This window comes from Diceros bicornis, chromosome 1 (genome assembly GCF_020826845.1).
Source record: "Diceros bicornis minor isolate mBicDic1 chromosome 1, mDicBic1.mat.cur, whole genome shotgun sequence".
Lineage (NCBI taxonomy): Eukaryota > Metazoa > Chordata > Mammalia > Perissodactyla > Rhinocerotidae > Diceros > Diceros bicornis.
This window is the reverse complement of record NC_080740.1, coordinates 27,255,132-27,279,160: the sequence shown is the minus strand read 5'-3', so window position 1 is coordinate 27,279,160 and position 24,029 is coordinate 27,255,132. Positions and strand designations below refer to the sequence as shown.

At 38.1% G+C, this 24,029-nt stretch overlaps 1 protein-coding gene across 13 annotated transcripts in view; it reads right to left on the bottom strand.

Annotated features, from left to right (window-relative positions):
- Nucleotides 1–757: 757 nt before the first annotated feature.
- The window catches only part of PAM (peptidylglycine alpha-amidating monooxygenase), a 281,033-nt gene continuing 257,761 nt past the window's right edge, over nt 758–24,029 (bottom strand). For 3 of the 13 annotated variants that reach the window (XM_058536239.1, XM_058536308.1, XM_058536796.1), the window contains 9 exons: nt 22,886–22,958; nt 21,730–21,940; nt 21,123–21,323; nt 19,048–19,163; nt 13,326–13,425; nt 11,232–11,285; nt 5,247–5,450; nt 2,275–2,331; nt 758–1,594 (listed from right to left, as the gene is read on the bottom strand). In XM_058536239.1, the coding sequence (XP_058392222.1) occupies nt 1,413–1,594; nt 2,275–2,331; nt 5,247–5,450; nt 11,232–11,285; nt 13,326–13,425; nt 19,048–19,163; nt 21,123–21,323; nt 21,730–21,940; nt 22,886–22,958 (1,198 nt within the window). In that variant the 3' untranslated portion in view covers nt 758–1,412. The remainder of the gene's footprint in view (nt 1,595–2,274; nt 2,332–5,246; nt 5,451–11,231; nt 11,286–13,325; nt 13,426–19,047; nt 19,164–21,122; nt 21,324–21,729; nt 21,941–22,885; nt 22,959–24,029) is intronic. The other 10 variants (XM_058536392.1, XM_058536871.1, XM_058536463.1 and 7 more) reach the window with 5 other exon arrangements.

Genomic DNA, 24,029 nt, shown 5'->3' with positions numbered 1-24,029 from the left:
GGGTGAGGTGAACATATGGGAAGTGACAAATGTTTCAATCAGATCCTCTCTGCTATCAATTATGAGGGGAAAAAAATCTAGGTTAGGTTACATTTTTTAAATAACATAGTTGGAAGACATTATATTTTTTCCAAATTACCCTGCATTGTTTTTACGATTAGTCAATTAAATCTCTAATATCCCAAATACTAAGATGCCTGAATTGCAAGTAGGCATTTTGAAGAAAGGGTTCTAGAGTCTGATTATTACAAAAAGGAAAATCATCAGGTTCTTACTAAATTGCATTGATGGATTATGAACAAGCTGTTTTAAAAGTAATTTGTAGTCACTTTAAGAGATAAATATTCCTATGAATACACGGGAATTTGAGTGAAATTATTTTTTAAAAAGAAAACTATCAGTAGTAACCTACACTGATGAATTCATTTGCATATGTAATTTGAGACACAGGTTTCCTCTTAGCTATGATCACCTTTTATTAAAGTATTTATCTTCTGATTGATATACAGGCAAAAACCCTCTTTGAATTGTAAAAGAGAGCCTGATTTTACACATGTATGTAAACTCTTAGGCTGGTTTTTAATTTATATCAGCTACATAACAAAATATCTTCTTAATTTTAATACAATACAACATATTTCTTTTGGTTGAAGACATTGAGTACGTTTCACTATATCTGTGGTTTATGTAATTATTACAAAAGTTGTATACAAAACCCTGCATATATGCAAAAATTGGCAAAATACACTCTGACAGCTAATGCTCTGAAAACACTTTATTACACAAATTACATTCAGATTCTGAAAATAGTGTTCTAACAGTGTAACCATCTAAAAATAAGACATCCCAAAACACACCAACTGAAGAAGAAAACTGAAAAAAAAGAATTTAAATAGAGACTTTTTTCTTTCCCTTGTTGCAATATAATGTTAGTGATTTTAAAAAAATAGAAGGAGATTTAGCAGCTTTGTCGTCGTGTAGCACAAAGTTTCTCTTTACTGCCACAGGCTGAGAATGCTGAACAGGAAAGGCACCAAAGAAAGACACTGGCAATGGAAGTGCTACTGGGAAAATACTGTGTCCAAGCAGAGAAGGGGGCTATTTACATCTACAGAAAAGTCTCAAAATGTAAATGAGCAAAGCTTCCATCATTGAATTAGTAGCGTGATGGAAGAAGAGGACTGTTTCTCTAGTCTATGTTCATATAAAGACAATGGCACTGTTATGAACTTTTAGGAAACTCCTCAACTAGAAACAGAAGCCAACTAAACCAAAACGAAGTAAATAAAATGTGTACAGTCCCACATAGACTAGTACAGTTTACAATTAAATACACAAAACTCTAAACGTGCTAAAGGGAAAGGAATCTGGCATTCTTGGTAAATCTCATCAACCTAAATCAAAGCCGGTTTTCAGGAGGAGGAAGGTGCAGGCGCGGGCAGAGGTGCCGAATACTCCTCTTCGGATTCACTTCCGTCATCCTCATCTTTCTCTTGGTCACTCCCCTCCGTGCTAAGCCGGTCAAACCCTTTTCGACTGTAGCCTTTACGGCTTGCAAAGAAATTTCCGAGGTTTAAGCCTCCACTTCCTTTTCCTGAAGAAAGTAAACAATGACATAGAATTGAGGTCAAGTTTGCACAAATGATTCTCAGTTTCCTTGTAAATTCTTAAAATGGTAAACAAAGTTGGAAGTTGGAGACGGGAAAGGGTAGATATTAATAATAATAAAAAGAGTGACATACAGAGAGACTTATCCTACAGAGTCAGAAAGATACTACTCCACAGACTTGGTAAGATAAATAAGGGAAAAAACAAAGCTCCCCAGGATTATGTGTTCCCACAGGATTATTTCAGATTCACTTTTCACCTCCTGCTTTTTCCAGGCTCTCTGGCATTGTCATCCCTCGAGAAGCTCTTCATTTCAATGACTTTATGAAAAGGTCATATTCACTATGACAAGCACTGACATGCTGACAGGAGTGACAGAAAATTTACTGAAGACAAATGAAGCCAGATAAAAGGCAGGCGAAGAGAATTAGATAATGTAGAATGGCAAGATGGGAAAAATGAAACTGCGAAATTTGCCACCATAGCCACACACTTCAGTTTAGTTTATGGTTTGCATTCTGTACTTAACACTGGGGGGATGCTACTCTGCACAAAAGGAGTTTAATTTTCAGAGAGAAAATGAGAAATATCTCCTCGCTCTTTAAAAGACATGAGCTTGTTGACTTTGAACCGAATGTGAAGGATTCTAAAAGGTCATGGGCATACCTCTAAGTCTTCCCAGTACTCTTCCTGAACTTGCCTCGAGTTTGTGTTCAGAATCTGCTAGAAAAAGATGGCACATTTCAAAATGAGTCCCAATCACCCTCCTCAATCCATGGGCTCAACTTTCAATACAAAATCAGGAATTCATAAATGATTAATAAGGCCTGGTTCTTGTCTGTATGCAATTCTAAGAAAAAAAAGGCAATATATTATTGTGATGTCTCTGAGGGCCAGATCTGGCTTTTACTCCTGCCTGTGTCTCTTACAGGCTGTGCAATCTCCAGAAATTACTTCTCTGAGCCTCAGTTTTCTCCTCTGAGAGAAGAGGAATCCATGACAATCCCTACCTATCTATAAGGTTTAGATGGGATACTGCATATGACATGCTCAGAACAGTGCCTGGTACGTACAGAGTAAATGCTCAATAAATATTAGTTATTTCTATTAGGACAAAATTAAGTTGTCAATAATTTGTAAAAATTTAGAAGCTTTGGTTATTACAAATATTAGGAATATTTGTCTTAGGCTTTAGTTTTTCTGTTAAGAACAGTGCATGTCCTGCTTGAGAAAGCTTGGGATGGGATCCATGTACATTATCTCCCCTTTATATAAGACTTGAGTGAAGGCAAAGGACTTTGAACCCTTGAGTATTTTCAATCATACAAGGTGACCCAAATGCTCCTATGGGGCCGCCCATCTCCATGAAAAATTGACTTTCTTTCCTTATGGGGAGGCAGAACTCCCAACAGACTTCATTTTTCCCCTTGCTGTGTATCTCTCTGCACCCTTTGCCCTGGCTTCCAACATTCCTTAAGGGAAGCAAGGCTCAGGGTTCTCCTAAAAATCTCTAACCAGGAGTGGAGGCAGCATCCTGGAGAAAGCTAGCAGGCAGATGACAGAGGGAAGGCAGAAGGGTGTGTGTGGGGAGAAACAGGCAAGCAGGGAACAAGAATCTGAAAAGACTGTCAGAAAGCCAACAAATTAGACTGTAAGCTCTACAAGGATGCAGGACAGTCCTCTTGGCTTTGCATCCCCTGTGCCTAGCACAGTGTCTGATGTGGAGCTGACATGCATTAAGTATGTGCTGAATAAATGGAAGGTCCTTTATGAGGGTTACTAAAAACCTTCACAGATTGGATAAGGTCTATCAAGAACAAATGTTGAAAAAATGTGAGAAGCTGATCTACTTTTAGAATTAAACTGTACAGATTGAACCATATAAAACTGCAATTTTTCTAAATAAAACATGATTGAATAATGGCAATTTCATATGGTTTGACCTAGGTCTCTGCCTTCCCAACACGCTCCTGTAGACTCAGCATTCTGTAACAGGGCCATGTCACATATGCTTAACAGCAAACAGCAGAGACCAAGCAGCCTAGCCACTGCTTGACTCCCCAGCCACAACTCCTTCCAGTGTGGGCTGATTACCAACATTCCTGCTACCTCCCCCGAGGCTGCACATGTTCCTGAGATTCTGTGTATTTATTACTGCACTTTTCATTCTCGATTATTACTTTTATGTGTCATGTCTTTTTTATGTGTCATCTATTCTGTGAGCTCCATTTAATGATTCAGTCATTCTTGCAACAACTATTTATTGAACCCCTAGTGCCAGGAACTACTATTTGTGCTAAGTATACATTAGTAAACAAGTAAACATACAAAATTCTTGTTCTTTTGAAGCTTTCATCTAACTCCATGAAGACAGTGACCACGTTTATTTATCTTTGCTCCTGCTTACCACAGTTCCATACCCATCAGAGGGGCTTAACAGAAGTCTTTTTTGGGAAGAGTTAATTGTATTTTTGCAGAGCTTTATTGATTGCAAATGAAAAACAAAAGAAAGTCCTAGAAAAACTCCCTTTCACAACTTAGTAAATGGAATCCTCTGGTTTTTGTTTCTGTGTCAGGGCTTTGCCATGGGCACTGAATCCCTGCCATGGCCGCCTTGGCCTGAAATAGGATCAGATGCTGTTTCTTGATCAAATGCTACCTCCTATCCTGGTCCATGGATTCCTTCCCAGACGCAGCTATAGACTCTTGCCTTAGGACCTGGGGACCCAGCCAAGGGACAGCTCCTGAGATGTGAGAATCATGGGTAGGATTATTTGTTTATTTATTTGGATGTCCTGAAAGGAACTCAGCTCCTGGGTTCTATACTATAATAATGATTTGCTAAAATACTGACTCCAGTATTGGACTCTGCCTTGTTTGGTTAGGGGAGGCTGATGGCCCAAATTATGACTATTTAAAAACTACCAAATAGTTTGTTATAGAATAGTTGGTTTTCCTGAGAAAGCCAAGGTTTAAGACATGTATCTTTTATGTCTTCTTATGACTTTTATTACTTTACTACCAATGATTATTCCTCATAATCATTGGTGGTATTAACTGAGCACTTACTAGGGCCGGGTACTATGATAAATGCCTTATGTACATTATTTCATTTAATCTTCACACAAGCTTGTGAGTATTTTATCCCCACTGTATAGATGAGGAAACTGTAGCTTAGAGACATTAAGTAACTTGCCCAAGGTCATGTAGCTAGGAGCTAGAGCCAGGACGAGGGGCCAAGATACAACTCCCAAATAACTGAGCTAGCTATTTTGAGGACTGAGCCTTGTTCTAACAGCAGGGATCTCTGCCTTCCTGACCCTTCAGCTAATTTCTACTGACTCTACTTATCTACATAGTTTCATAGGGAGATATTAATTGGGCTTAAGTCGATTGCTAAAAGGCAATATTAAAGGTTATATTTTAATCTAACTATCCAAATTTCTGAGACTGCAGATATATTTTCTACTGTGATGCTAACTACAGACAGTATCTGGAACATAGACAATAACGTCAAAAAAGGTAGAGAGCACTTAAAAAAAAACACTGAAAAAAAATCACAACCGAACTTTGAGGATAATAAAGCCAAACACTCTTTCAAAGGTAGGTTCCAAGTTCAAGGGGCTCATTTTACTTGCCTCCAAAGGCCCTTGATTTTTTCCATCGAATAAATATGGCAATGGCCAGCAGGACAACCACCGGAATAACCAGAAGGGTTGTAATGAGAACAATGGGCACTCCTGAGCCCGGCTCTTTGATCAGTTTCTGTTTCTCTTGCATCTTCTGCAATTCTGAGGAGGCGGGTTTGTTCTCCATTTTGGTTTCAACAACTGCCTCGGATTCTTCAGGGAAAGAAGAGTTCACAATATTCAACTGACTCAAAGACTTCAAGACCCCCACCCACCCCTTCCCAGTCAGATCAACAACTGCTCCCAAAGAACTTGCTGAGTTCTATGCACGTGAGGTTCATGTTTCAATATTTGGATCTACCAAGCTGGCAGCAGGAATTGTGATTAGTAATTTCTACTGAATGGTTTTTCACCTTTCAATTGGTTTTCTTTAGTTCTATGCTTTATTCTGTACTTAGTGATAATTCCACAAAAAATATATCCTCTTTTTGTATTTTTTTATTTAACAGGCAGCAAGGTGTAGGGGACAGAATTTGTGTGCACACTGGAGTCAAATGAATCTGGGCTCCAATCCCAGTTCTCCTATATAACTACCTGTGTAACTTTGGGCAAGTTACTTAAATGATTTGGGTTTTAGTAACCTCATCTGTGAAACTGTGATGATAATGCCTCCTTCATAAAACTACTGAGTGTAAATGTTATCATAAAGAAGGTGCTTAATAAGTATCTGCTTCCTTGTATCTTTAGTTTATGAATCTCTTTCATGTTCAATGAATTATCAGTATATCATACGCATAGTTGCACACATTAATTCTAGGATTGCAAACTGGAAAAAAGAACTGTGTCCTTTTCAGGCTCGCTTCTACAGTTCCCAGCAAATGTAAGAGCACACGGATGCACTGTATATCCTTTGCTTGTTGATAAAAATAACTATAAAACTATTCTGAGAATGGCAGGTACCAGGCAGATATCTGGCCTGAAGTACTCTTTGGGAAACCGATGCAATAAAATGATATAAGCTGCTGCAGAGACCTTAATAACTACTGACTTGAAGATGAGGTTGAGCTTTGAGACACTCTCGTCTCCCAAAAGCACATATGTGTGTTTGTACAAAAACCCTAGTATGCAAAGGCTAGAAGTTACAACCACATTTGCCAAAAGACTCACAAGGTTTCTGGAACTGCAATTTCTTGGCGTGCCCTTCTGCCCTATGATGCAGAGGGCATTATATGGCCTCATGGAAATTTTGATTAAATGGCAGGCATAGGTGGTTTAACATCATCAGGAAAATCTTTGGTTAATGTCCAGCAGCTTAGTAGCTTGCTGGACACTTCTCCAAGGAGGCATTTCTCAAATTACTTAAGACACTGTAAACATGATTTATGATACACACAAATGGCAGGGCCCAGCTCTTTGCTTCAACGTTCTGAGCCAGCCTCCTTCACCGTCTCAGTTATAGCTACTGAGCACTTACACTGTTTCAGGCATTGTTCTCATTTAATCATCACACCAAGCCTTTAAGTAGGCACTGTTATCACCATTTACAGATGGCCTCATGGTCCTCATTTCCTTCCCTGGACTATGGTTAAGGGGAGAGCATTATTTCGCTTCTTTTGCCCACTAGAGTGGCTCTTGAAACTTCAGCGGGAGAGAAGACAAGGAATTGGTTCGGAGATGTATATGGTTCAAATTTAACCTTTCTAAGTCTCAGTTTCCAAGAGGAATATAAGTGTGATCTTAGTCTTCCCAACAAGTAACTGTTTTGTCTTTTTCTTCATTACTGTATAAAAGGTATACAAATTGTCCTGTATTTAAGTGGGAAAATAACCATAAATAGATGATAGGATTAAAAAAATATAGGCCAGAGATGTAGACTGGTGGTCAAGAACCTGTTGCCTTGGAAGAAGGGTTTGTTTCTATTTGAAGGCGACTATAACCAGAGTAACTGCATAGTATTTTCTACCTGTGATTTAGTGGGTTTCCCTGCATCTAAGACAATGGCCGTACCAGCTCATATCTAGTTTCTTTCACAAGACAGAGCTAGGATTGGGCTCCATTAAAAGGAAAGAAGAACTATGAAGTAGGTGATAGACTAAAAGAATCAGTTTAGCATTCATAGAAAGTGCGCTGAGAATGAGGTAACGAACTTGCTGAGATACACACAATGCACTTCAGAAATTCTTGATTTCCACACCCCTTCTGGTATTCTGTGTGTCATCTACTAAAAATACTTACTCATCCTGACTTTGGAACCAGCTGAAGTATGTTTAGATTCTAAAAGATGCTCTGCATTTTAAAGAAAGAGGATAAAAATTTTAAATTTCCCAGTCTAAAAAAAAAATTGCTGCTCTTCTCAGGAGCCTTTATAAGTGGAATAAAAAGCCTAAAAAATAGTTAGCCCTTAAGATTCTAAGAAATCCATTCAAAGCATAAAGAATAATCCAAATTCTGCCACTTTTATTCTTTATTCTAAATTCTTTAATTAAAAACCCCAATAATTTGGAGCATCGCTGATGAAGGAGTGAAGAAGCTCTAAGATTAGCCAGGACCTGAGAATTCTGGAAGATAGGGGGTACCTCATATGACATTCGTCTATCATATAAGATGCCAGATGTATTCCATCTAGAACAAAAATGCTTCAAACAAGCTCTTCTGATCTTTACAGATACTTAGCAATAAACATAATTTTGAAAAGCTGATGTGTAAGAAGTTTTCCTCCTTCTTCCTTAAAGCAATGCATTTCAAGAGCGAGGCTAGGTGCACTCCTGTGTGAGCTCACACATACAAATTTGTACAAGTCTCTCTCCCCTTGACAGAAAGAGAGAAGCCCAGAGACCACTTGGAATTGGAATTACCAGGACAGGAGAGGAGAGACATTTTTAACAGCAACACAGCGATTATTACCCAGTTCATCACAGACAGACCTGAAGGCTGAAGGTTTTAGATGGCTACTAGCAGGTAACATTTTAGAAGACATGAAAAGTGCATATAGCACCAATGAGATTACTTTTTTTTTTTTTAATGCAATGTTCTTCCCCTACACTGTGTTGTTTTCCATAAGGCCCAAGATGCTAACTAACTGTACTAGAGAGTTTCTTTTTATTTTCTTGAGACTGATTCGCCATCATCATCTTTTATTGTAAGGGGTGAGGGAAGGATGAAGGCTATGCTTTTGGTGGGATATTGGCATATCTGTTTTATGCCTGGTAACTTTATTTGAAAATTTAAATCCCTTTCCTAAGTTTCTTGTCACAAATTCTCTTAGCCCTGCAGCCCCCTGAGAACACAACACTGGTCTGAAACTGTTATTACTGATCAGTCATGTGACCATTCACAGTGGGGATGAGCGTCATCACTGGTTACTCGAATTAGAAATTTACAATTAACATGTATCTATAGGGCTGTTAAATCTGGGATGGTGTTTCTCCCCTTTTTTTGGTAAGTGGTGGTTTAAATTAAGCTTCCAGATTTTGATAAAAGATAAACTCTTGGAGATCCAGCATTATTTATATTCCTTTTTGTAATAAGAAAATAATCGTAGGGGCCAGCCTGGTGGTGCAAGCGGTTAAGTGCATGTGCTCTGCTGCGGTGGCCCAGGGTTCGCCGGTTCAGATCCTGGGTGCAGACCGATGCACTGCTTGGCATGCCATGCTGTGGCAGCGTCCCATATGAAGTGGAGGAAGAATGGACATGGATGTTAGCCCAGGGCCAGTCTTCGTCAGCAAAATAAAAAAGAGGAGGATTGGCAGATGTTAGCACAGGGCTGATCTTCCTCACACACACACACACAAAAAAAGAAAATTGTCAAAAAAAAAAAGGATTAATGAGAGTCATACAGGGTTAAAGAGAAACAGAACAACTTCATTTGAGTTTGGGTATTCCTAACTATTAAAAAGGGACTGTCATGACAAGACATTTCAATAAAATTTACTATTTGAACTGCTGGGCTCTGCCACAAGGCTGGGAGGTTTTCTGACCAAATGGACTCAGTGGTGTGCCCTGAGGAGAAAGGAAATGCCCTATAGGAAAGCTCGTTCATCTTCACTGGCCAGCGAAGACGAGGTCAGTGGGGGAGGGTTGGGATGGGTTGGGATGTTCTCAACAGGCCAACCAGCACAGTCTAGAATCTTTTGGTGGGATCTACTTAAACAGAAATGGTTTGTAGCCACTTTGAAATCCCAGAGGTTTCAGAGTCAATTATAACCACTTCCAACCTGTAGTTCTCGGGAGAATCTGTGGTGAATGAATTGGACTGAGAATGGAATGAGAAGCTGTGGTAAATGTACTACTATCTTAGTAGTAATTCTGATCCTCAGTTTCCTCATATGTAACATGGGGATAATGGTAATTATCACATAGTTGGTGTAAGTATTAAATATGATAATTTTTGTATAGCTATTTTTTGTGCTCCATAAGTGACAGCCATTATTAATAATAATATCTTTCCCAACATCTTCATTCCAGGACAAACAGAACTTACCAATAATTCTATATATAACAGTGATAGAAAAATAGGGGATCAGGAACCTTCTTCAATATATGAGTGTGCTATGAATGCCACTTGTAGTGTCACCTGGGTAAAATCTCTACAAATGCCAAACAATTGCTATTTATTTACTTTATAATACTTTCTTACCCCTTTCAACCTTGAGCCGGCTATTTTTTCTTATCTGCCTACATAAAATCCCTAAACTCCCTCTTGATTCTTGCTTCTTTTCATCTTTTTCCACCTGCTTTCATGAGAAAGGAAAACAAGTAAGCCTAGGGTTAAGTCTGAATATCTAGGCGAATCATTTGTAAAGCAACTAATAATGGAATCACTTTGCTACTTAAACGTTAGGGGCACCTCTAGTGAGTTGTTAACTATATATGACCATGTCAGATAATAGAAAATAGTAGAAATAGTTCTGCAGATAGTAGAAAATCTGTCTGCAGATATAGAAAATATGCAAATACAAACTGATCCTAGGAGAGGGAGAAAATAATTTGACTGAGATTCCAAATGAACCCAGTGGCTACTTACCAGTAGCGAACACATTTCCCCATTCCTATAATATATACCAGCGATATATTTATTTCTATATATGTATATCTATGTATACACCCCCCCACACACACACACTCCTTACAGGCTGTAAGTCTCCTGAAGTCAGGCAGTTTACTTCCCTTAAACACGCTATAGTGCCTTACACATAGATGGCCCTCAGTAAATGATGGGGGCTGAATGGTACTAAGACGGGAGCTTAAGGAGCAGCTAATTTTTTCAGGCACCTATAGTATTTACTCATCAAAGATAGTTTTCAGGGCCGGCCCCGTGGCTTAGCGGTTAAGTGTGCGTGCTCCGCTACTGGCAGCCCCGGTTCGGATCCCGGGTGCGCACCAACGCACTGCTTCTCTGGCCATGCTGAGGCCGCATCCCACATACAGCAACTAGAAGGATGTGCAAATGTGACATACAACTATCTTCTGGGGCTTTGGGGAAAAAAAGGAGGAGGATTGGCAATAGATGTTAGCTCTGAGCCAGTCTTCCTCAGCAATAAGAGGAGGATTAGCGTGGATGTTAGCTCAGGGCTGATCTTCCTCACAAACAAAAGAAGATATTTTTCACTCCTTTAGATTAGAGACCATTAGGAAAGGCCTTTTCCAGTATGCTCGATGGTATTTTTCTGCTTGTCTGGGGTTAACGTACTTCCCAAAGTGATTGACTGACGTTTTTTCCTCTCTGAATGTCTCTGGCCCACTCGTTATAGATTTCTTACATTCTCAATCATTTGAAATCAGTAAATCTGAGCTCATTATTACTACTCCATTTATCAGAAAAAGCAGTGGCAACATGCAGGTTTAAAAGGCTCAGTACATAGCAGAAGTTACGGATAATTTACCAGATTATATTATATTTTTAGCTTGATAATTTTTTAAGTGCAGTCAAGAGCCATAAAAGAACTCAACACAAATAGCCTTGGGTTTCACAGTGATAAGAGGAATCTGACCAACCTTTGATTTCCTGGACCTCAATGCCAGCCTTTTTAACTGATCGATGTTCCATTTCTGTAATATAGCACAACAGGGAGAGAGAAAATCAGAATCCCCAAAAAAGAACATTTGAAAACTTAATTTTGATACTAACGTTACTCAGTACAAAATATTTCCTTAATTTATCAAACGCATTACAATATTAGAAAATAATTTAATACAAAGCACTAATTAGGTGCCAGGTCCATGAATCTTGAATAAAATATCCTAGGGAAAGCTGAAATAATATTTCAAAGGTCTTCATATTTAGAATGAGCTTTTTCTTGTGGAGTTCATAACACTGTATTATTTCTGAAGTATCAAGTAGTTCTGCTTTCATGGGGACATCTTAGACTAATTACTAGTTCTGCCATGCTCAAGTACCAGTTTTATAGCTGACATAAATGGATCCGATTAGTTAAATACTAGAATGCAAATACATGAGACACTTGTTAAGCCTCTGATGGCAGTCTTACTGTTCCAAAGGTACCATTTTCCAGATTTATTATTTGGTTGCTTTCTGGACTATGCAGAGGGCTTTTCTATTTTGAAGCTGAATGCTATATTGCAATGCTTCTCAATCAGGGGCTCTATCAAATCCACTCGGGAAGCCTTTCCAAAATACACATATTATCATTCCTCTTCTTTCTATAGAGACTGAGTGGGGTCTGGCCTTGTGTATTTAAAAATCCTCCCCAGGTGACTCAGATATCGATCTCTGTTGAATACCGACCCCTTGGGTGGTATAAAGAGCCTTAGCCTGGAATCTTAATGAGTTCAAGTATCATATTCCTATCCTCAAAATGAAGATATTGGCTAGATTTCTGAAATCTTTTCCATCTTTAAATGTATTTATTCATTTTTTTATTGTGAAAAGCCTGGGTTTAGTCATCCAGTTGGGAATTATCCATCTCTCTTTGCTCTCTTGTCTGCCCACAGCTTCTGATCCTCTTTGTGGGAAAGCCACTCTTGCAAGCGGGCATGTAAAGCCACTGCCGGAGTAGAGCAGTCCATGGGCACTTCTGTGCACTCAACTCTAACTGGGTCCTTATTACAAAACAGCAAAAGTTGCTCAAAGGACAATTCTGAAGACAGCAGTTATCATATTTACTTGGGCTCTTGTATGGTATCTGATTAAAGTTCTTGAATTCTTGATTTTATTTTTGTTATAATTTATATTTTTTCCTTGTAATTTGCATTTTTCCTGGTTATAATTAATATTTCTTACCTTCATCAAGTCTCCATGTCCTTATTATTTCTCCATCTAAAAGGGCCTGTTGCAGCTCAAATTTATCATCCTCAACTCTTTTCTTTAACTCGATTTTCTCCTATGGACCCTGCCATATTTTAAAAGCATCTCTGGACATTGAGGTTTGTGACCTACTAAGCATTCAGTGCTCTTCAATTTAGAAACCTTACATTTTTAGCATGACATTAGAGGCTAGGTTAGCATACTTTTTAAGAATTAGAAGTAATGTCCAAATTGCAATTTGAATATCCCCAAACTAGCTGGCTTGATCCCGACAGAGACACTCTTCTGTCCCCACACATACTTTCGAGTGACATGAAAAGAGCAGTTTAGTATTTTGAGCAGGCTGAAGCCTAAAGGGAAAATGCAGAGTGCTCCCTGTGCGGGATGACGTGTGTCTGACACAGAAGCCGGCATTCCTAGATGCTCAGCAGCTGCTGAGAGCCGAAGAGCAACACGGGAAGTGATGCCTCTGTGGAAACCAGTCAGCCCCCTGCTTTGCCAAAGCCATCTCCTTCTCTGGAACTAAACCGGAGTTAACACTGGCTTTCACTGTAGCAGACATTACTGCAGGAGTCAAGAATTTCCTGTGGAATATCTGTGGAAACAAGGGGATAACAGCCAGGAAAAAAAAGATGCTTCTCTCCACTCTTGAAGATTAATTTAATCTCTCAAATTAATACCAAACAGGTCTTTTAACAACTGTCAATTATACCTTTGATTTCCCACTCCTATCAATAAAAAGAGAAGGAGATGCAATTTTTTTTCACATTTTTAAGCAATAAAACTAAGGAAAAATGTGGACAAAAATACTGTAAAAACCATACTTTCAGTCGAAGTGAACTTCCACACGGTGTTGGTGTGAGCGTCTCCGACATACACAGTCCCGTCTTCAGAGGCAGTAATGTCATGAGGCATGTCAAAGTGCTGCCCGAAGAAGAAGCAGACGTTAGAGGGGTGAGCGTATATTTGAATTCTTCATGAAAAGGCAGAAAAACAAAGCAAGGCACACAACAAAACAATGAGCATGTGACTTACACCAAAGAAACAATAATTTCCACCAAACCAACTCTAGGCCAGGAGAATCATTCCTTTATTCTCTGGGCACTGACTCTGCCAGACATAATTCTGTGCATCGGGAAATGCTAAGGGACCCTCACCGCTGACTTGCAAGTCTTTTACAAAGTAAACATGTACAAGTAGATTATTTTTTTACAGTGTTGTTTTGTTGGTGCTGCATTACCTACCTATTTCTTTATATTTATTTTGCCTTCATAGTTCTTCTACCTTTCAATCACTATCAAATTTGTGTTTTAATCTATACAAGTAAAAAAGACCAGGTATTAATTTTCACTATTAGTCCCATCAAGCTTCATATCTACCTTAAACATTATTTGTGCATTACTGATAAGAGGAGTCATTTCAAAGATCCAGAGAATTTAGATTATTTCCGAAATACATACTAGCAGATATGTAGCAACGTGGAGTTTAATACTCCGAAGCCTAGTGTTTGCAATATTTTCAGTAAGCAAAGGAAACTAATTGAGTGTTACCTCCCAGTACTTCCTCAGCTTTTGTACCTACTTTTGTACCGACTCAGATACTCGGTGTTTTAGCATGTCTTTCTCCATGACATATTTCCAGTCCAGATCATCACCATCTCCGTCATGAGGACACAGGAGGTAGAGGAGCACTTTATGTGACCTTCTCAGGGTCACCAAGCTAGTTCTTGGAAGAGCAGCCTTAAAATGCTGCGCTGCCGCCATTTCCATCTGTCTACTGAAGCCTCCAGAGGCGCCACGTGCCCGCCAGTTGGCAGGACGTGGGTGATGTTTTCATCTTAGAGGCCAGCAGGCCTGCCTGAATATACAGTTCTCAAAAATATGACCAGTGAGTCTGAACAGGAGCATTATCCTGACTGTGGGCTTATTAGCCAGCATCTGCCCGCTTCGGTTTGCCGAGTACAAAGGGCGCTAATGAGGCAAACTACTGTTCTTAGCTCTCTTTAGGAGGGCCAGAATACATGCTTGGAGATACTAGCACGCTTTAAAAATCAGCAACAGTTTTTCACATTGAAAAGAAAAATGAGAGAGCCATGCCAAGGAGGCTCATTCCTTCATACTCTCAAATGAGCTGTGGCAAATGTGCACGACAAGGACAGAGGACCAGAAATGTTGCCTTGTTGAAATCTCACAAGCCTGTCATTAAATGTTCATCTCTATTTTGGGTTCAGCTAGTGGGTGGCAATGGACTTGCAAATGACAGGCAGTTATTCTTCTATACCAAAATATGTTCTCAGAAACCGCTTTGTAAAACATATGGTTGTAAAGTAATTCATATTTTCTTTTTTATTCCTTTTTTTGTGTGTGTGAGGAAGATCAGCCCTGAGCTAACATCTATTGCCAATCCTCTTCCTTTTTTTCCCTTTTTTCTCCCCAAAGCCCCAGTAGATAGTTGTATGTCACAGTTGCACATCCTTCTAGTTGCTGTATGTGGGACGCCGCCTCAGCATGACCAGACAAGCAGTGCGTCCATGCGCATCCAGGACCTGAACCCGGGCCACCAGTAGTGGAGTGTGCGCAGTTAACCAGTAAGCCACTGGGCTGGCCCAGCTTCATATTTTCTGATAGGAAAAATATCACAATAGATGAGAGAATAAAGGTGAGGGGGGAGTGTGTGAACTAGTCATTGGCTGAGGACTTTGCTTTAAATAAATCACAATATGTCATCAATTCAAGGCTACAATAACAATAAGCCTCTATCCATGGTTCTCATACTGATCTAGGGAGACAAGGGTTCTGCTGGAAATACTTTGGGGCCATTGGAGGGGTTCAGCGGCAGGCTCAGTGGGTGGGACTTTGGGATCTCTATTCCTACTGCAATCAGAGGCACCCAACTGTAATCTTTTTAATGAACTATTCTACTGCTCTGTGTCATTTGAAACAGAAAATTATGTTGTAAGCTTTAGGATTTCAGAGTTGAACAGATTTAAAGAACTTCTAATTCAGGCTTGGCAAACTCTTCTCTTGAGGTACTCCTCCCTAGCAAAATAAAATTGACAAGAGAGAAGAATGATAGCATTCTCCTGGGGAATCTGGTGACATAGCCCAGAGCAACCTGCCTTCAAAATCTTATATTTTGTCTTAGAAATTCATAAGGAATTTGTGCTCTCCATATCATAACTATGTTTGCTTTAATATAAAATAATGTTTAAACTTACTTAATATTAAGTAAAATAGTTCTCTAAGAAGTTGCACCAGGGGCCGGCCCCATGGCTTACTGGTTAAGTGCGCGTGCTCCGCTACTGGTGGCCCGGGTTCAGATCCTGGGCGCGCACCGACGCACCACTTCTCCAGCCATGCTGAGGCCACGTCCCCCATACAGCAACTAGAAGGATGTGCAACTATGACATACAACTATCTACTGGGGCTTTGGGGAAAAAAAAAAAAGGAGGAAGATTGGCAATAGATGTTAGCTCAGAGCCGTTCTTCCTCAGCAAAAAGAGGAGGATTAGCATGGATGTTAGCTCAGGGCTGCTCTTCCTCACAAAAAAAATAAATAAATAAAAATAAATAAATAAAGAAGTGGCACCAAGTTTATGTTGTGGCTTAAAATATCCCTTGGCATACCAATGTGTACCTCAAGGGATTAAAAGGCTAAACACATTTTATAGTCAGAAAGACCTGGGTTTGGGATCCAGGTGTGCTACTTACTGGGTAGCTTTGGATAAGTACTTTAACTTATGTGAATCTTTCAGCTCAAATATTGTAATTTTAACCTCCATTGTTGAGGTTGGTGAGACAACATGAATTGGGCTCTCTATTTTTTTCTTTCTTTCCTTTTTTTTTTTTTTGGTTTGGAGGGATGGGGACCATTTCCTTCTTTTTCCACATGAGCTGCCTTGCAGAAAGAGAAAAGACAAAAAAGTGCCAGCCTGAAGGCTGTGTGTGAAAGCAGATGATAAGGGCTCTAAGTTTTTCCTGTGATTATGGGGGAAGAATTGGCGAGGCAACTATGTGTCTTTTGCCCTCACAGCTTTTTGACACCATTTGACAGAACCCTCTTCTTTATTGTCCTACTGTCTCAGCTTCCCTGCACAGACATGAAGATGGGGACCATATATTCAGACATAAACATTTCTAAAGAATGTAACAGAAGAGGGAGAACTGAACTACATGAGGAAATAAGTAGTGGATAGGCACGAACAGAGGCATAGACACATTATGTAAAATGTGACTTCTGACTCGAAAGAAGAATTGTTTTTTTTTTTTTTGTGAGGAAGATCAGCCCTGAGCTAACATCCATGTCAATCCTCCTCTTTTTTTTTTTTTTTTTTTGGCTGAGGAAGACTGGCCCTGAGCTAACATCTATTGCCACAGCATGGCCAGACAAGCGGTGCGTTGGTGTGTGCCCGGATCCGAACCCGAGCCGCCAGTAGCAGAGCGTGCGCACTTAACCGCTAAGGCACGGGGCAGGCCCCCAAAAATTGCTTCTTATATTGGAGTCAACGCACCATATTATTTTCTTCACCCAAACCTAATCTTTGTTTTTTTTTTTAATAATTTTATTTATTTATTTATTTTCCCCCGAAGCCCCAGTAGATAGTTGTATGTCATAGCTGCACATCCTTCTAGTTGCTGTATGTGGGACGCGGCCTCAGCATGGCCGGAGAAGTGGTGTGTTGGTGTGCGTCCAGGATCGAACCTGGGCCGCCAGCAGCAGAGCGCGCGCACTTAACCGCTAAGCCACGGGGCCGGCCCCAAATCTAATCTTTGTGATGATAATCTAATTAAATGAAAATTCTGAGAGATTCATAAACTGATTTCAGTTTACTGAGTCAACACAGAACAAATTTTTATGTTTTGGTATAATATGAAATCTTATTTATTGAAAGGAAAAGCAAATTTCACCCTGGAGTTAGACTCTCTTTTCAAGTTTGCTGTATTGACCCATATATTGTGACTCATTCATCGCTGAATGTCAGATGAATGCTGATGTTTAGGCATAACGCTTTCTGAAATTTTAATTCAGAGCTGTTCACATTTTTATGAGGGTAAGGCTCATTTGGAATCTAGCCTCTTACTTAGCACTTAGTTTTGATTTCTAGATGCATATTTGAATTAAAAGTTAATATCCTGGTTGACACAGTATGTTATCATTAAAACAAGAATCAAGACAAACGCTGTACTAATACAAAGTGAAGACCTGAAAGAAGGTTAAGTATCTCACTTTCTTCATCAATAGATAGCAGGCAGTTAGCTCAAAGGAGCAAAAACAATGAAGGTCGAATAATCAATAATGATCTGAAACACTACTGAAGCAAAATATATATGATCAATGTAATGAATTTCTTTCTTAAAGGCTAATATGATTTGATATTTGATTGCTTTTCAGGTGAAATACTTCTGTGAAAAGTCCTATTTGCTGTATATGAATAGAAACTCAAGAAAAGGAATTTGTATTGGAATCTTTAGTTGAAATCCAGTTTGCTTCAACTCAGATCCTGTAACCTTTGCTAAAACTCTACTGAGGAAGATGCTCTGTCCTGTTCTGTTCACCATTATATCCTTAGTACCTAGCATACTACCTACTAGTACCTAGTAGGTTCTTGATAAATACCTTGAGAATGAATTTTGATAAACCCCAGACTAGCTGTCAGTATTCTAACAGACTAATTTCTAAAATATTGAGGTATTTTCAAGTTTTTTTTAATCTGGTAAATTTGGTATCTTAAAGAATACTATAAATGAGTTATGAGTATGGAGATACGTTTGGTCCAGTGGCTTATGATCCAAGCAAAGCCAATAAATCTTTACATGTCTTGAAAAATAAGTCTTATTTGCAGCATTTTAGCAGGCTGAATTTTCTAAAATTGATGTACCACAAGCACATTCAGGCAGTATATGTCAACAGTCTGATCATTCTGGCAATCACATTGCAGAGAAAGTAAATCAAGGCAACAGAAGGGCTATGCGCTTACTGAGCCATAGTCACCGTGTTTGCAAAAATCCCTGTTAGAATAAACAGTGGTAAACCATCTGCGAAGCCAAAACTAGCCTTTAATCTCTTATCTAAACCAAGTCTTTAGGACTTGAATAAATTCCAGGAAGTGCTATTTTCAAGTCTTGTTGCTCAGTGTAGTCATAGCACAAAAAAAATAAACAAGATTTCCGTTGGATCTAAGAGAACTATAAAAGTACAGTTTAACATATTGTGGTATCTTCTCTACTGGGATGAAACCAGGAAAAGACTTATTCTTTTGGTATTCTAACTACAGTGAATTTAAACCTGCTATGGAGTGCAAAGTCTACTAAGAACCTTAGAACTGCATATAGCGTTAATTTGCATCAGAAGAAACTGATCTAGGAACAGACTAAGACATTTACTCTAAATAAAACATATTACTAGGATACTCCCATCAACCTAGCTAAGAAAGTTATCATATCTCCTTTAAGTTTTTTAAATTATTCAAGTAGAAATTGAATGCCAAGACTTGTATTTTAGTTTTAGTCTCATGAAAATTGATACCTAGGCAATGTATGTAAATACCTTGCGCACTGGCTTGAAGACATCTATAATTTCCCCACTGGAAAAGTTCATCACAAATCCTTGTACTGGTTCTTGGTCTCCAAGGTAAGGCTTCCCATTCACGGCAAAGAGCAAACCTGTGACAACATATCCAGATAAACTTTCTTTAAAATATGGAGAAGACTGGCCTTCACATATATGCATATACATTAGACAAATAATAAATGTAGGGTAACGTGGTCCCTACAATTGGCAACAAAAGTAGAAAAGAAAATACTTAGCAAATGTCTCTTCCTGAGTAATAAGATCAGGAGCAAACCAGGTAGGGGACTAACCTCCTTGTAACAGAAAAACCAGGAAATGGAAGGCCTATTCCACTTAGGAAGCCAGTGGAAATCAGGAACACATAGATATAGATGATATAGGAATAAGAGACATAGAGAGATAGAGATCACAGGCATCCTAAACAGGTATTGGGAAGAGTTAGGTTACTTAAGCCAATTTTGGGATATCAGATCTTTTAAAAAATATGTAATGTCTGCTATAGCTATAAGGAGAATCATAGAAAAATATGCAAAGAAAGTAAGGGAAGTTACAGTATAAATAGAAGAATGATCTAATTTTAAACAGCTGAAGTTTGAATATGTGAGTTGCATATTTCAGATTATCAAAGACATATTTTTTCCCAATTAAAAAAATTAGACCATCTTTTTATATTAATTCCATGAATACTCTTTGTAGTAAAATTGTATTTCTTAGTATAGTAGTGTTTATCCAAAATAATGGAAATTGTGATGTTTTGGTTAAATAAATACTTTAGATGATTAAATCTTTAAAACAATTAAATATACACAACACTAAACTGCTGTTGAAGATCTTTCTATCTTTCTTTAAGGATTTCAGGATACGGTTCTTTAGCATATCATACTAAAAAAAAAAATCAACATTATCAACATCAATTACTATTGTGCAATATTGTAGAGAGAATTAATTATAATACACTTTGTCTTTTGCTTAGATTCTGTTTTTAACCAGATAACCTCTCATCTTCTCTCCTGATGTTTTTCTCCTCATATATGACTTATTGTTATTTGCTATGAACATGATCATCCTCTTTATCAAGTGAATGGTTATGCCAAATTTATTCTTTAAATATGAGGTAAAAACCAACATGAGAATTTCTCTTTCATTGACATTAATGAGAATCTTTTATTACTTTATTACTTATTCCTTGGGGAAACCAAACTTGCTCCTTATCCAGTCACCTGAGTCCCTTTATTCCATGTCCTAAATAAATTGGGGGCTGTTTGGGAAGACAGTAGCCATGTGCAACTTGAATAACATCAGAAACATAAATACTACAGTGACGACCATAAATAGTCAATGCTACTTTAATGTAAGTATAGATATATTTAATGAAATGTATTGCAAAAATTGTATGTAAATTTTAGAAATATATTTTCAGTTGTTCAGTAGTCATGATTTAAAGAAATCTTATGCTAAGTTATTTTGTGATATGAATTAAGTGGATCTTAAGCTTAGATTATTTTTCTGATTTTCTTCAACTCAAGAAAATCTATTTTGAAAATGTGAAAAAAAGTTTCAGATTTTATTGGTCATTCCTCCTGACATTTAGACATAAGCTTCACTTAGTTTCCATATTTACCTTTAAAAAAAAAATGGCCACCACTTTTTAAAAAAATATGAAGCAGAAGTATTTTGAATACTGATTTTATCAGACACATACCATCTGTTGATGATGTGTGAAGACATAATATTAATCATTCATTAACTAGAGAAAATGATCATAATTAAGGAAAAATGAAAATCAATGTTTAAGAACAGTTTTTTAATCCATTACAAACAGTTGTTAAATCTTTTTGAGGTCTTTGTTATTTCCATATAAAGAGCAGTGGCATTTGAGTTGAAAATGATTTACAATGCACTAACAGTTTTAAAATATTTTAAGATCTGACATATAAGGCATCTTCAATCCTGTAATAAGAAAAAATTCATAGAAAGAGGATATTAAGATAAGACAAATAATTTTTAAGAATATAGTATGACAAAACAAAAAATAAATTAAGATGAAATACCTGGTATATATGAAATTGCAAATACATTTCTTCCAAATGCTGCATGTTTAATCTCTCGCGCAAATTCTTTGGTGTCAGTTTTAAAACACTGGATCCGACCATTTTCCCTGTCTGCCACACATAATTGACCCAAATGAGGCACAAGGGCCAAACTGTGAGGAACACTGAACTGGCCTGGTTTAGGATTGCTCCCAGAAGACTCTACAGAACAAAGAAAAACCTCAGATAATCAATTTGTAAAATCACCTGAAGTCTGACTCTAAAGTTTTCCAATTTTTCAAATTCATGATAGTAAATGATTAAATATCTAGAACCAGGGGAAAAACAAGGTAAAGGAGTTTATAAGTTTATTCCATAAGACCTCTTACCCACAAACCCTTTACAGATTTTCTCCCTGTTTGGATAAAGTACTTTTTAGATAGGCATTCTTTTTCCTCTTAGATGACTGTGTATGTGTGTGTGAATAGCCAACTGGATTTGTCTAGAGGCCCTGTTTTCCTCACTGCAGAGGACAATTACATCCTAAAGAATGTGAGGGGTGGCCAATCTCTTGTCCTGTAATAATGCCTAAGAATTACAATTAGAGATCAAGAGTCTTACTGAGTACCTTCTCCCCATTGTGTGATGAACTTTCCAGTTGGTGAAAACTGCACAATCCGACTGTTACAGTAACCATCTGATACATAGATGGTTCCAGTGTCTGGATCCACAGCCACATCAGTGGGTTGACAGAAGTGATTTTGGTCACTGCCTGGTTGCATGCTCCTTCCCAGGGTTAACAGAGGGCCTCCTTTACTGTTTGGATCCATTTTGAACACCTTTTTAAAAAGGAACAAAAGCCTTACCCATTTTGCATGAATATTAGAGGCATACACCTACCTGTCTAAAACCACTTTCACAGACAATTAGAGAGTAGGCGCCTAGAAACTTATTTAAAGGAAGATACTTTTTCAAACTGGATGGGACTCGAGAAATTATCTGGTCTGATTCCTTCATTTGATAAGTGAGGCCTATAAAGATTAAGTAGTCTGCTCAAGGGCACCCAGGTAGTTAGTGGTGAATGGAGACTAGAACATGGATGTCCTTTCCATGCTTCCTTTTTGTCTTTCCTTAGCTAACAGTACAACACTCTCCAGATAATACACGAGCAACAGATGTTTACTGAGATGATGTTTGAAGAGTCTTGTAACTATGTCTTTTGAATTCCAGTTTCTTTTTTTCTAGTTTTCTTAGTTCTTTGCCACCTATTCATAAAACAACATTAAACATGACTTACTCTTTGAGGGAAAGACCTTATGACTATTCTGTGATTGAAATATAACTTCTTTTAAAAAGGACAAAAATTTGATGTATTATACATATACATGTATGTACTAGAGACCTTGCCTCAATTTATAGAAGATTAAGGTGGCTCAGGAAGAAAACATAAAACACAAGTGGCAAAACAGAACTGAGACCTGGGGACAGAGGAAAGAAAAGCAAATGTGGAAAGCCAAAAAGGAGGAGGGAGGGCGATACAGTCACGAGAATGAGCTTCACATCTGGCCCTAAGCTTCTTGCCAGCCCAGACGAGAAGGGTAACTTGATCACTTACATACTAGCTTTCCTAGCACTGAGTTCTAAAACAAGAATTTCAGATGTGGTCACTCCATTTTCTTGTTATAAACTTACTGGATCACAGAAAAAGACCCAGACAACTCCAGAGCATTTCAAAAGCATAACACCATAAATTCTATTTGACTAACTGCCAAATGGAAGATTACCTGATGGAGAGCCACGTCTGTGACCCAATAATTTCCATCTTTATCTACACTCAAGCCATGTGGCAAGTAAAACCTGCAAAATAAAAATAATTGTCTTAATTATATATTGATGCCCAAAGCATAAATGAGAGGATTTTTTTGCTAATCAATCCATAAAGGCAACATAAACTTATAAATCGATAAATGTATATGTGCATTACTATAAAAAAGATCACAAGAGTTGTCAAATGAAAATACCTGTTATAATAGAGACCTCCTTGTAACAAATCTTAAGTGGTATTTAATCATTTTAAAATCTACAAACGAAGCCTAAATATCAATTACAAATATTTATTATAAACTATGGTATCTTAGAGTAAACAACACAAATAACATCAATTTAAAAACAAGTTCTAAGATCATAAATATTAACATCTTAGAACGTGCATAAAACCAATTGCCTAGAGAAATATAAATGGATTTATGTAGTTCGAATAGTTTAAATATACTCCAAGGTAATGTAAGGCTGTGTTAATATAAAATATTAAATATATGCCTCAAAAGCTTTAAGAGTGCCTACTAAAGACTTGTAAAACCCACAGAAAACAACTTTCAGCAGATATGGGCTGTGCTCGTCTCAGCAAAGTGAAGTGGTCTGCTGGATAATCATTAGAGAAGGTTAATCTATTTAACGAATCAATTGGAATGATGTGGGTAAGGGAATTGTAAACTAATGCAGACAGAGGCTCACAAGCTTAAGGAACTCGGACAGAGTTAACAGACACACGGACAACATCTTAATGTGGTTGTGGCCAAATGACACCTGACAGTCCACAAACTGTGTCTGTCAGATTCTAGCCTTAGCACAGTGTTGACACAACAGATTTTCTTTCTCATGAGCCAAGACTACAATACCCTGACCTTGACTAATAAACTGAACTAGATCTCTGTTTTGCCGATTGAATGTGAGGGTTATGATTTGCTTTCGACACAGACTGCCCCCACTGTTGGCCAAGTTGATTTAGCAGCAGTTGCTCTGCCTTCCCCTTTAATTCCTTTCTGGAAAGGGAATGCTTCTGATTAATGGGTAGAGCACCAAAGAGACAGGTTCAAACACACTGAGTGGTGGAGCTGGTATTAGAATTTGGCTCCTGATTCACTATCT